The sequence below is a fragment of the Vigna unguiculata genome, chromosome 4, assembly GCF_004118075.2.
Source record: "Vigna unguiculata cultivar IT97K-499-35 chromosome 4, ASM411807v1, whole genome shotgun sequence".
NCBI classification, from domain to species: Eukaryota; Viridiplantae; Streptophyta; class Magnoliopsida; order Fabales; family Fabaceae; genus Vigna; species Vigna unguiculata.
This window is the reverse complement of record NC_040282.1, coordinates 7,064,493-7,078,970: the sequence shown is the minus strand read 5'-3', so window position 1 is coordinate 7,078,970 and position 14,478 is coordinate 7,064,493. Positions and strand designations below refer to the sequence as shown.

The window sequence follows — 14,478 nt, the reverse complement described above, 5'->3', positions numbered from 1 at the left end:
AATAATAATAATCTTCAGGAAACCAATGATGAATCCTATTTTGAAAAAGCAGTGGAATCGACCTATTTTTCTTTACTATTGTTTCTATCTTATTTTATCTTTTTATATTTATCTTTCATATTTTTATTATTTTATTTGACTAAATCTTTTGTATAGATATTATAAGAACTAACTTGTTAAAAATCAATTCTGTGTTCGTTGGGAGACGACTTAGGATTAACTTAACTCATACTAATTTTTTGGCTACTTTCTTAACAATGCTGAGGTTGTTATAGATAAGTAGTATTAATTTGATCGCTGACGACAATGTTATCACCAAGCGCTAGTGGCCAACGCCACTGTTTTTCAACCACCGCCTGGTGGAGCACTCCCTTGCCGCCAGGCGCCACGCGGTACAGTGATCCTCCCTGTTGTTCCTATCGCCTGGCGACACCAGCAGGCCGTCAGGCGCCACACCAGAAGTATCTCACTACTGATTTTGGCACACTCACTGATTTGTTCCAAAACTAGAACACTACCACAGCCATACCCCAATCAATTTAATACATATTCTCGCCTCATTGGCACTCCACTAGTGAACCCATTGCCTATAAATCTCCCTTCCCTACCCACACAACAAGACATAGGACCACTCGTACACCTTCTTCCCTTTGCTAAAAAGAAGCACTTCAATTCTTCTCTCCCTGGCCTCTTTCACGAACCAGAATCACCCCCTCTCAACAAGGTTTGAACTTAAAACCCTTCAATTACAAAGCAAGTGCACAACCAATTCAACTAATCATGTTTCGTGATAATACCTCTAATTCTAAGGTTATGTTATCACGTCCCACATCCAAATATAGAGCATAAAAATTCATAAATTAAATAATACACAATTGGCATACATAGGACTCAAACCCAAGTCCTCTCACACAATCAAAGTATTCTCAACCACTTGAGCTAGTACTTTTCCATGTCCTAACAATCCGCATTAAATACTTTAAATGCTCCTATTACCCGCATTTATTAAATAATTATTTAATTAACTATTTAATTTTTCTCGGGTCTTACAATTGAAGTATTTCAAAATCATGTAACTCATATGGACGTGGTTAATTCTTTTGATGTACTAGGTTAGTGGGAGTCTGAAGTTTACACTTTATATTATTATGGTTTGAATGAGATGTATATTTATCAATGCCGTCATTTTCACTACATCTCTTTTAACATATAAAAATGTATGAACCATTTTGGGATCATATATATTTTATGTTTGTTTTTATTTTTTTATTATCCATTATTTATGTAATCTAAGCATATGGTATGTATCCCTATCTGATATTATCTTTGTGATTTATGCTTATATTTCTATATTGGTATTTGTGCTTATGTTGTAATTGATATAATTTATTTATTTATTAATATTATCCAAGTGGGAGATTATTGTATTTTATATAATTTTATTATATAAAATTATTATTCTCCAGTTTTGTTATTATTGTAGATTAACATTCATGACTAATTTATATTATTTGTTAGTATCAATTATATTGTACAATTATTATCAATTTATGGATAATACATATTGTGTTTCTGATGAACGGTCCGTGATTAGTTGGATCAAGTGAACAGTTTGTGATGAACTTGATTGTTCAATAACCTGTTGAGAGATCTCTGGTCTCTGCTGGTAAGGATGTAAAACAAATATTACATTAATCAGTTTTAATATATAGAGAAATAAGACATTAGATATGTGAGGATTCAATCTTTTGGGCATACCTTACCAGGAAGAGAGCAGTATTGTTGATAAGTGTGATAATTACCTATTGTTTACACTTCTTAGAACCTCTTATTTGTCTTTTATTCATGTATTTTTGTGTTAATCTCATGAAAGAATTTAGGATTTTGTTATTTATTTCAAAAACATGTTTACTTTGATGTTTGTGGACTTTTGTAGAAAAGAATGGAAGATTGGAGAAAAATTCACTAGTTGCTGCTTGGAGCCATTAGCCCAGCTAGCTGGATGTACTCGCCCAGCTAACCAGACTCACTAGCCCAGCGAACCAGACTCACTAGCTCAGCGAGGAATGCTCTCTAGCCCAGCGAGAATGAATGTTGGCCCATCGAGTTTATCTTTTTGCTCAAACATTAAAAGTGTCGAGACTCGAACAGAAAAGACAGTTTTGGTGGGAGGAACACTGCTGGAACTCAAAACGAAGGCAGAGACATTTCTGGAGCTTAAAGGATCAATCTTTCTTCATCCATTCTACCATTTCAACTCCATTTGTGCTCTAGATGTATAGGAGTAGCTAAACTCCATTTCATTGGGGTTGGATGTAATGTACCTAAACTCATTATAGTTTCATCTATGCAATAGAATCTCTTTCACTATTTTTGTGTTCTATCTAAATTATTTTCGTGCATGATGGAATATCTATGCGTTTTGGGTGGTATCTAATCATTGGAAAGTGTTTTGGAACCATAGACATGGATAGAACAACCTAAAGGTTTGGTTCTAGACATAGACCAAAGCTTTTGGTCATTCTAGACATCGTTTTTAATGTGTCTTTTGTGTTTAAACCTCTAAGGGATTAGTAATTTTTACATAAAAGTTCAAAACATACCCCTAAGGGATTAGGGATTGAATACCTTTGATGTCAATGCTTGAGTAGATGAGAGATTTATATTGTGAGGTGCTTGCTTAGAGTTTTGGTCATGAATTCCAACCCCAATGAGTCTTTGCCTTGGTATTTTATCACTTTAAAGTTTAGAAATCCTTATGTTTTCACTTGTTTCGAATTAATCAATGGTTACATTCAACACTTAAATTAGTAAGTACACCTAGTTAACTAAACAAACGCAATTCCCGTGGGAAAACGATACTTGGACTTATCATTTTTATTACTTGCACGACTTGGTACACTTGCCAAAGTCTTAACAATTGTCTCACACATAAGTAGTCTCACATTGTCTCACACGTAAGTAGTTTTAATCTTTCAATGATTCTATATGAAAGATCAGGTACCATTGTTTCATCTATATTGTATCTAAATACTAATTAGGTATGCTTTCACATTCTATTATTGGTATTATGAACCACTCTTAATATTATTAGGGATAATTTATTATATGATAGGGTTTAATTTGTTCTTTATGATCGATTTATTTTGATTATAATCTAACACATCCAATAGAAAGAAGATAAAAATGCATTTGAAGGTTCCATTTGCCTAAAAATTAAAGACAAACTAGAGAAGGAAGCAGAAATGAGTAAATATTGGATACTAAGGTAATATTATTCATTGCTTATTTATTAAATATGATTCATTTATACATTGATTTATTTTGCTTTATCTTCATTGACAGTTGGTTTGGACAAAAATTGTTCCAGGTCAGCCATACTTCCATGATTGGAGACAAGTTTGTGGTAGACATAAATAAACTGGAATGTAGTTGTAGGAAATGGACCATAACAACAATTCCCTGCTATCATGCCCTCACTATCGTCAAAAATTTAAATTTGAATGGAGAGGATTGCCTCCCACACTGATTTCTGAAGTCAACCTACAAAGAGACATACTTGTCAATGATATACCATGTCAACGAACCTCATCAATGGAAAATGACCTCTTACTGTGATGTTTTGCCTCCTACTAAAAGAGTCTTGCTTGGAAGACAAAAAAAGAAACGAAGGTTAGAGTCCTAGGAGCTGAAGAAAGACGACACGCAAGTGAAGCAAGGTGAAACACGTAAAAGATATGGGATATGCAGAGCACTTGGACACAAACGAAATAGCTATCCCCAAGAACCTCTAACAGAGCAGCAACCAACTCCATCAACTACACAACAAGGAAGCACAACTGTTGAACATGCTGAAGGAACTCAACCAAGCCAACAAAGTGAATAACTTCAACCAACTCAACCTACTCAACCAACTGAAATTACTAGTGGTCAACCAATTGAAATTAATGGTGGTTAGCCAACTGAAATTACTGTAACTTAATCAATTGTTCCATCACAATCCTATCAGCCAAGTCACCCAACATAGGCAGCTCAAAATTCTTCATGCCAAGACACCTAACTACCTCAACCAAGTCAGATTTCTTCATGCCATCAAATTCAACCAACAACAAGAACCAGCTACAAAGAAAAATTGTCATATAGAAGGGGCCCAATTTGGAAGTCATGAAGACCTTATTTCGTGACATGATTACAACTTTTTTTTTGGAAGTTCAATATGTATTTCCTTTTTATTGGAACCAATTTAAGTTGGAAGAACAATGTTCTGTATTTAAATGCTTAGCAGGTGATTTTATTTAACGCGTTATGTGTTTTAAAGAATATGGTTATGTACTGAAATGCACTTTGGATTAATATCATTTGTGTTTTGAGCATACGATTGAGTCCATTTACAGTTGATTCATCTGTCTTTTGAGCAAAAAATTACATATATGATTAAGTCCATTTAGGATTTTATTCATCTATGTTTTCAGCAAAATATGATATATATGATTTAGTCAAATTGGGAATAAATGAACACCTTATTTGGAGTCAACTTTTATAATTCATGTCCTTATTATGCACCTTATATTGGTTATCATTTTGTGCATTACTCAAACAACTTACTAATTGAACAATATTACTCAAACTGGAAAATATTGCGTATATGATTGATTGAACAATTCATATCCTCAAATGGGTACCTTATCTTACTTATTAGTCATACTTTTATCTAAATTACTTAACCAACTGATACATTGAACGATATTACTCAAACTTCTCATTCATTCAAGGAGAGGAAGAAGACCACGCACACCCAATTCACGAATTAGGGCATAAGTTCAAAGTTCTCCTTTAATAGAAGAAAATCATGTCATTGTATAATTATGCTTTTAGAGATGAATCTGTTTTCAGTTGACACATATCCATTTTCCATTGTCACATCATCACATTCTTAATGCTATATGTGAGAATCTAAAGGAGCATACTGCATTGATGCATATTAATGTATTTGGAGATAAAATTAACAATATTTTAAAAAAGGGTACCTAAATGTAATTATTGATAACATTTTTAAATTAATGTAATTATCGATTAGACTATTATGTAATATTATTTTTAAAAAATGTTACTAAAGATTATAGTTAATTTTTATATTAATTACACTTTAATATTTAAAGTAAAATAAATCATTGTTAACTTTTTTAGATCCATTATTTCGTCTTATATTAATAAATAATTATATAATACTTTTTATATCTAAAATATAATAAAAAATTTCATTTATTAAATATTAATATAGTAATTAGTAACATCAATTAAATTTTATTCTAAAATTATAAGTGAACTTTATAAACAAGAGAAATAAAAATTTTGTTACAAATGTATTTTCATGATATATAATATATTTCTTGTTTCTTTATATATTACATTATTCTTATTATTAGATTTACCAAAATAAGCTATTCGACCCTAATGCAGCTCCACCTGTGCGTGCTGTGCTGGGGGTGGATATTGGATTTGAATTTGATTATTGATTGTTGTCTAAACCACAATCTCTGCTTCGTTTCTTCTTTTTATGCTTTCTTATTTCTTCTTCTATTCGAGTTTGGCGCCAAAAAGGGGTTATTGTGAAACCCTACCTAACCATACCGCAGAGGTTCTTCAGAGGCCACAAAATTGACTGTTGAGACGCTCTAATTTCCCAATCATATGCGAATTATGCCTCCGGGACAACCCCACGTTCAAATGATTCGTTTCCAATCTTCTTATTTCCAGAGGTTTTTTTATTATTGGAGGTGATAGTATGATTATGAATCACTTGTCCTAGGAATGATAATTGTGCTTATTGTGTTTTTGTTGGGGGAATTGAAATGCTGAAGGAGCATATGAGTTTGATTTGGTGTATGGACTTTCGTATGTGATAAGGAATTAAGATTTGAATAGTTTTATTTTCAATATCCTGAAGAATTGTGGATTAATTCTTCCAAGGCTTTTTGAATTGAAGAATCATTTTATATTTCCTTTTTTGCTTTCAGATTCAGTAGAATTTGAGATTATTGGAAATTAGCCTAGTGAAGAACTGTGTTTGTCTCTTAAATTGCATACTTTAGTTTTGGAAAGAGACTTGGTGGTTGGTTAGGATGACAGTCAGTGACAGAGTTTGAGAAGAAATATTGTTGGAGTCAAAATATTTTTTACAACCTGTATACTCATTTTTGTTATTCAATGAAAAATTGGAAATTTTATATCTGTTGATGTACTCCTCTTATGCTTTTGTCCTTGCTACAAACAGAAATAAAGGAAATTATACCTTTCATATTGCAAGAATTTTGCTTTGACTCTGCAGTGGTACACCATTATGACCTTCAATCTTGTTATAACTCTATGCAAAATTTCCTAGTCTCAAACATTTTGCTCTTGCTTTACAAACCCTTTGTGCTCTAATGGTATCTATATCTTTAATCTGCATCAAGTATTGCAGTAGTTTTTGGAATTGGATTATCAACAACATTTGCTTTCACATTAATGTTAGTTTCACCATGCAAACTAACTTGTGGTCCTGTTCGTTTTAGGTATTTATGTGATGCAGATGAGGTTTTGTTCTTGTGGGCTATCTGATCTGGTTTCCTTTCAAAATCATCTGCCAGTTTGTCATGATGATCAGTCAAGAGATATGGCCTGCCTATGTTTGTGAATAATAATTGAAGTTTTATTTTCAGTGTTTATAGGGAAGTTAAACTACTTAATTGAATGATTGATAATTTTATTTTCAGTGTTTATAGGGAAGTTATATTTGTTTTAGTTAAGTACTGATTCAGTTTTAACATTTCAAAGATAATTGTTTCCATACAGAAAATTTGAGGGAGAAGAATGTGTAGTTATTTATTTAGGTTTATTTATAAACAAATTTAATCGTTTTAAGCTCTTAAAAATGATTTCATTTGAGCTTTTGTATATATTTATTATTTTTAATGTCTTTTACTTAATAAAAATATTTAGACATAAAGGATTAAATAGAATAAAAAAAAAGAGGATATTTCAATATGTATATGCTATAATAACTGAATGTGAGGGAAAGACTTTTGCTATACTTTAATCTTTCAAAATAGCTTGTTGAACTATTGGCATCAGATTGCAAAGTAATAGTGGATATGTTACATCAAGATGAGGAAGATATCTCAGAATGTTGCTTTATTAATCGGCAGATTAGGAACATGCTCAAGAGTTATCGTTTTTTCTTAGTCAGAGGTATTCTACTTTCTCATTGACCTGCATATTTTATTTGGTTTTAAATAAATGAGTGTTTTAAAAATTGTTTTTTAAAATCATTACTTATTTATTTAAGCTCATCCTTAGAAAAAAGTAAAGTTATTTCTCAGCTATTATCCTTTTGATATTCAACAATTTATATTCTCTTTTTTAATGTAGTTGTTGCTAAACTTATTTTATCTCTCTTTTTTATGCAACAATTGTGCTTCCAGGATTATTCATTTCTACTGTGTTGTTTGACATTGTATTTAGAACTTTTTATTGTTTTATTTTTAAACAGAATGTGATAATAGGTTGACAACCTCAGGAATTGTCTAATGAAGCTACATTGTAGATATTGTTTCGGAGAGCTTATCATACTGTACTGAATTTCTTTTTCTTGATTTACCTATGATAATCAAACATAAAAATATTTTATTTTCTAGAAACGTTTATTGCTCCAGTATTTCAATATGGAAAATAAATTCATTTTCTCCACGTCTCCTTAAGCAACCTGAGCGCAGCCTAATCTAAAATGAACAAAACTTACCATCTGTTCCCCTGAATTTATGATATGGTTATAATGTATAATAAAATCACAACTATAAGTGTGCATTTTCAGAACAATTCAAAGATACAAATTACACATTACACAAGTAATATAAATTTAAAAGATTGAAGCTTTAAGATGTCAAAATCCTCATATCTATTACTAAAATTACTAACATAGCAACAACGTATATTTTTATTTCCTCAGTAGCTACTTTATCTGCAACATATCCTTCTGCATGTCTAGATAAATATATCATAACCATATATATTGTACACTATGTAAAGCTCATTCAGATAAATTTCTTAATAAATATTCATAAAAAGAAGAAAATAATGAAGTAATAAGGTAAAATCACCTCTTTAACTCTTTTTATTTTCTTTTTTTACAAATATCTGTCAAGAAAGTTTTACACAATGACCGGTAAGATCTAGTAAATTAAGGAGAATTATTCTTGGAAGAAGCAGAAGGTGTGCCAGGACTGTGGGGTGGAGGGAATAGAGGTGGGAATAGTGGAGGGAAAGGAGGAATAGGGAAAATTGGGGCTGGTGGTGGAGGTGGTGGTGGTGATGGTGTTAAACCTGGTATTACTATTGGTGGAAAAGGAGGAAACAAAGATGGTGGTGGGCTGGGTGGAGGCTGGAATGGGTTAGGAATGAGGGGTGCACGTGGGCTTGGAGGAGGCTGGAATGGGTTAGGGATGAGGGGTGGTGGGCTTGGTGGCTGGAATGGGTTGGGAATGAGTGGTGGGCTTGGTGGTTGAAAAGGGTTGGGAATAAGAGGAGGTGGTTGAAAGGGGTTTGGAATGAGGGGAGGAGGCTGAAATGGGTTAGGAATCAATGGTGGTGGAAAAAATGGATTTGGAGGAAAAAAGAAATCTTCAGCTAAATCTTTATTTGATTGAGATTTCTCTGAAGTTTCGGTTGGTTTGGATTTGAATAGTGTGGTTTGAACTTTTGCTAAAATTCCTGAAATGGGTTTCACAGATACATGTGGATTGGAGTTTTGAACACTTTGTTTTTGGTTACAAAAGTTTGGCTTTTCTACAGGCTTGAATGAGAACAACCCTGCTGAGAATATGTGTTCTCTTTGATTTCTTGTCTTGAGACTCATTGAAGAAGAGGTGGAAACTGATGCCACAGCACAGTGAGGCTCACTGCTGTTTATTAACTTGAAAGTACACCCATTGATTTTCCTCACATGTTTCCTCACTTTGAAAGGTAACTGCACCTTGAATTCCCCATGTTCATCTGTTTTCACTTCTTTCTTGAATCTTGGTACTGAATTCCCATCTTTACATTCTATACCTACCGAGGCACCTGCACAGGGAATAACCAGACATTAACCACCAAGTTCAATTAACACCTAAGGGGTATGACATGATATGAGATGAAACTGAACCAGGGCATCAATAAAAGAAGCAAAAGGGACCTGAAATAAAATGGCTTCCCCTAGAAAAATCCAGTTGAAAACATGTGTCACAGTAGACAGTGCCAATCACAGAAGCAGAAGGAAGCTTCTTGTCATGGTTAGCCTCAGAAACACCACCATATGTGAGGCTGAGGAACAGAATGACAAGGATCCAAGACATTATTCTAAGCTTGTTTGTGAGAAACCGTGTCTGTGAGTGAAGACCAATTGGTGGTTGTGCTTCTAAATAAATAATGAGGCTCACACTATTCAATTATAAACTCTTATTCCTCTTTACTTTCTCTTTCTCTATGATAAAGACAATAAAAAACAGAAGGTAGACCATGAAAAAGGCTATAGTAGTTCAATCATGCAGAAACCACCCTTAACTGTGTGAAGAGAAGTGATTTGTGGTTTGTTTTACCACTTTGCTTGGGGTGTAAAAGTTGAACACACAGATAAGCTCTCGCTTTCTGTTTGATAGAAAAGAAATCTGTAAAAGATAATGATGATGTATAAAACTAATATAATAATACACTTTGGATAGTATAATAAAACAAGAAAATTTGCTTGGATGTTTGTTCCTTTGTTGGAGTGTGAAATGCCAAAGGTTGGGTACTGTTGGTTCACGAGACAATATAAGAAAGGAACCACATAATTTGTGAGAAGGACATTTGACACTACAGATGACAAACACGTAGGAAATATGTCTTTGCTGGAGTCACATTGAGAGCCAAGACAATGCTTAACATGACACCTGTGAAATTGTAGATGTCAGAGGCTAAGAGTTTAGACAAACCGATGAACTGTGTTAGGATGACCTGTGAGGTGCATTATTTATGTGATGCTGCATGTGACAATGCTACTAAAATAACACTTAATTATGACATTTGAAGAGCTTATGAAGAACCATTCTGTGTCTTCAAGTCAAAAGTGTAGTGAAATAATTAAATGGGTTTGGTTCAATTTATTTTGAGCAAACTGTTTACTGTGGTTGATTGGAGTTTTTACATGATCATTTTCTAATCAGGCAATTATCTTGAGAAGAATCTACACTTCTATATATGTATTCGTGATAGAGTTCATTGTTACAAGGTTCTTTTATCATGTGATTTGATAAATCGATGTGTTTGAAATTTATGCATGATTTTCCATATTATCTATGATTGTGATTGTTTGGATGAGTTTGGTGTTTTCTTATGATTCAAAAGTGAGATTTATGAGTTCGTGAATCTATGACTTTTGTCTATATGTTTTGCTGCTTTTTACATATTTTTATTAATTTATATATGAATAAAAATAACAAATTCATTAAATGATATGATGCTCTGTTTTAGAGATATTATTATAACATAATTCCCATAATAATTACATTATTTTAATCTAAAAGGATTAACTTTTTTCTATTGATGTTTTGAACTTTATCTTTTCCGAATTCTTTTAAACTTTAGCCCAACATAAAAAAATAATTAAACTCTTCACATATATGATGTTTTGTATATATTAATAGAAAAAATAGCTTACGTTGAATGAAATATATATTTATATATCAAGAATCTTTATATAAGGAGTTGGTAATGGTCATAAAACTTCAAATCGAGAGTTAGTAACACAGTCAATAAAAAGAACTTCGTAGAGATATATTGGAATTTAATAGAATATAATTAAAAAATATTACACTCTTTTCTGTTATTTAGTTCATAAATATCAACCCATAACTATTTTATTGTGTACATGAAACATGTTACTTATAAAAAATTTATATGAAAAAGATTCAAAAATAGAGTTATGTTTTAATGAAAGGTACGTGGGAATGAGGATAGTTAAGTTTGAAAAGAGTGATTACATAAGTGTATGAAGTTGTCAAATTTGAGGAAGTCGTTGTCTTCACGGGTGTTTTTGATTCCAATCATAGCATGCTCACACAGATGAATTTCCTTGTGCATGATTAAGAATTCTGGGACCACCATTGTCTAATTATTTCTTTTATCATACAAATAGACAAAGAAAGAGAGGAACCCACTTTACCATATATTACAATTTTCAAGTTTTACAATTTCAAACTTGATTCACACTAAAATTTTAACCATTATCTTATCACATAAACATTCATAAAAGAAGAAGAAATAGTACCAATAGGCATAATGGAGAGGAATAAGTTACTTAAATCTCTCTTCATTCCTAGACTTCTGAATAATAATAGTAAGTATAATATCTAGAACAGTTGCACCATTAGGAGTAAAACTAAAAGCATTTACATATCATTAGAATGACAAGTATATATGAAGGAAAAAATTGGGAAATCTAAATTTGGAACTTGCTCACATAAACACAATCAAAGAAAAAGTGATCTTCATTCTATTTGAAGTTATCCACAAATGTTACAAATAAAACTAAGATATGCTACAAGATTGGATATGATTATCAATAACAATTTTGTGATCAAGTTTTCAAATAATTAAACTCTTGACAAAATATGTATAAGAAAATCAAATAAACTTGTTTCGATATATTTCATAATCTTATATTATTTAAAAATTGAGTTCAAATATAATTTAAATATTTCTTTCTTCTTTCTTTCGAATCTTTTAAAAATAAAATCGTAAAAAATCCGTCGTCGTAAAAAATCCGTCGTTTAAAATAAGACAATATTGTATTCTTACATAAAAAATCACCGTATTGTAAATATGATGAATAGTTGTAATATGAAGCAAATAAAAGGGAATAAACTAATTAATATCATTTCAAGCATAGGCAATTTAGGGGCTCAAAAAGAGGTTTTTTCATAAGCTAAGCTTCATTTGGAAAGTTCACGTTTTGGACATTACTAATAATCCACTAAGAATTATCCCAAATAATAACTAGGGTCTTTCTTCCTACACCTCCAAGCATTTCTTCTGCACCTCCAAAAAATCTTTAAATTCTCAAAATACCCTTTGACCATTTAAAAAAATGCACGGACATCACACCCCCAAAAATACTTCCGGATGTCGACTTCCGGAAGTCAAAATATATGACTTCCGGAAGTCAAAAATCATCACCGGAAGTCGACTTCTGGAAGTCAAAAATCATCACCGGAAGTCGACTTCTAGAAGTCAAAAATCATCACCGGAAGTTGACTTCCGAAAGTCAAAAAACATTACGAAAGTCGACTTCCGTATATAAAAAAAAATTATATATTTTATTTTATTTAATTTTTTAAAATACGTATACAAAATTATAAAACATTTAAATTTAAAAAGATTACTTTAAAAAATAAAAAATAAATAAATAATAAAATTACTAAATAAAAAATTGAAAAACAAAATTCAAAAAATAATTTAAATTCAAATAATAAAACTTTAAATAATTTAAAAAATATATATATATATATATATATATATAAACCGGAAGTTGGACTTTCGTATATATATATATACAAACGGAAGTCGACTTCCGGTATTAAGAATTATAAAACATATATATTTTATAAAGTTTTATTATTTTAATTTAAATTATTTTTGAATTTTATTTTTACTTTTACTTATTTTATTGATATTATTATAATTATTTTATTTATATATTTTATGTATATTATTTTATATTTTGTTTGAATTTTTTAATTTTGCTTAAAATTTAAATATTTAATTTTAATCGAATTTTTAAAATTTTTTCAATTATATCTTTTTTATATTTTTAAATTTAAATTTATTTTTATATAATTTATTTAAAATTTAATAAAAATAAAAAAGAATTAAAAAAATTATATTTGAAATAACATATATTAATAATCAAATTTAAAATAAATTATATATCACTAGAATTCGATTTTCAAGAATATTCCTATTTTTTTTATTTTAAATTTGATTATTTATATATTATTTATATATGTTATTTTAAATATTATTTTTTTAATTCTTTTGTATTTTTATTACATTTTTAATAAATTATATAAAAATAAATTTAAATTTAAAAATATAAAAAATATATAATTAAAAAAAATTTAAAATTTGATTAAAATTAAATATTTATATTTTAAACAAAATTAAAAAATTCAAATAAAATATAAAATAATATACATGAAATATATAAATAAAATAATTATAATAATATCAATAAAATAAGTAAAAGTAAAAATAAAATTAAAAAATAATTTAAATTAAAATAATAAAACTTTATAAAATATATATGTTTTATAATTTTTAATAGAGGAAGTCGACTTCCGTTTCTATATATATACGCAAGTCCGACTTCCGGTTTATATATATATATATATATATATATATATATATATATATATATATATATATATATATATATATATATATATATATATTTCATTTTTAAATTATTTAAAGTTTTATTATTTAAATTTAAATTATTTTTCAATTTTATTTTTCAATTTTTTATTTAGTAATTTTATTATTTATTATTTTTTTTAAAGTAACCTTTTTAAAATTTAAATGTTTTATAATTTTATATACGTATTTTAAAAAATTAAATAAAATAAAATATATAATTTTTTTTATATAAAGAAGTCGACTTCCGTAATGTTTTTTGACTTCCGGAAGTCGACTTTCGGTGATGTTTTTTGACTTCCGGGAGTCAACTTCCGGTGATGATTTTTGACTTCCGGGAGTCGACTTCCGGTGATGATTTTTGACTTCCGGAAGTCGACTTCCGGTGATGATTTTTGATTTTCGGAAGTCGACTTTCGGTGATATATTTTGACTTCCGAAAGTCATATATTTTGACTTCTGAAAGTCTACATAATTTTGGGGGTGTGGTGTCTGCGGAGTTTGTTAAATGGTCAAAGGGTTTTTTAGGAATTTAAAGAAAGTTTGGAGGTGTAGAAGAAATTTTGGAGGTGCAGGAAGAAAGACCCTAATAACTAATCCTTAATTCTAGACCAAATAGAAAAAGAATGGGTCTTTCTTCCTGCACCTCCAAAATTTCTTCTACACCTCCAAACTTTTTTTAAATTCCTAAAAAACCCTTTGACCATTTAACAAACTCCGCAGACACCACACCCCCAAAATTATGTAGACTTCCGGAAGTCAAAATATATGACTTCCGGAAGTCAAAATATATCACCGGAAGTCGACTTCCGGAAATCAAAAATCATCACCGGAAGTCGACTTTCGGAAGTCAAAAATCATCACCGGAAGTCGACTTCCGGAAGTCAAAAATCATCACCGGAAGTCGACTTCCGGAAGTCAAAAAACATCACCGGAAGTCAAAAAACATTACGGAAGTCAACTTCCGTATATAAAAAAAAATTATATATTTTATTTTATTTTATTTTTTAA

At 30.2% G+C, this 14,478-nt stretch overlaps 1 protein-coding gene and 1 long non-coding RNA gene across 2 annotated transcripts; one reads left to right on the top strand and one right to left on the bottom strand.

Moving 5' to 3' along the window:
* The first annotated feature begins 5,440 nt into the window (after positions 1 to 5,440).
* LOC114182278 lies at positions 5,441 to 8,204 on the top strand. The gene is made up of 2 exons (XR_003604054.1): positions 5,441 to 5,777; positions 6,555 to 8,204. It is a non-coding gene; the product is annotated as an uncharacterized LOC114182278 (long non-coding RNA).
* On the bottom strand, positions 7,913 to 9,605 carry LOC114182277 (gibberellin-regulated protein 14-like). Its single transcript, XM_028069108.1, has 2 exons — positions 9,212 to 9,605; positions 7,913 to 9,099 (listed from the first exon to the last, which is right to left on the bottom strand). Exons 1-2 carry the CDS (start codon positions 9,369 to 9,371, stop codon positions 8,219 to 8,221), a joined length of 1,041 nt encoding a protein of 346 aa, XP_027924909.1. The 5' UTR covers positions 9,372 to 9,605; the 3' UTR covers positions 7,913 to 8,218.
* Between the last annotated feature and the right edge of the window lie 4,873 nt (positions 9,606 to 14,478).

Excerpts from the sequence above, each read along its gene's own strand:
- LOC114182277 (XM_028069108.1), bottom strand. The coding sequence starts at position 9,371 with ATGTCTTGGATCCTTGTCATTCTGTTCCTCAGCCTCACATATGGTGGT. Across the intron at positions 9,100-9,211 it reads GGGAAGCCATTTTATTTCAG|GTGCCTCGGTAGGTATAGAA; the intron begins GTCCCTTTTGCT and ends TTCCCTGTGCAG.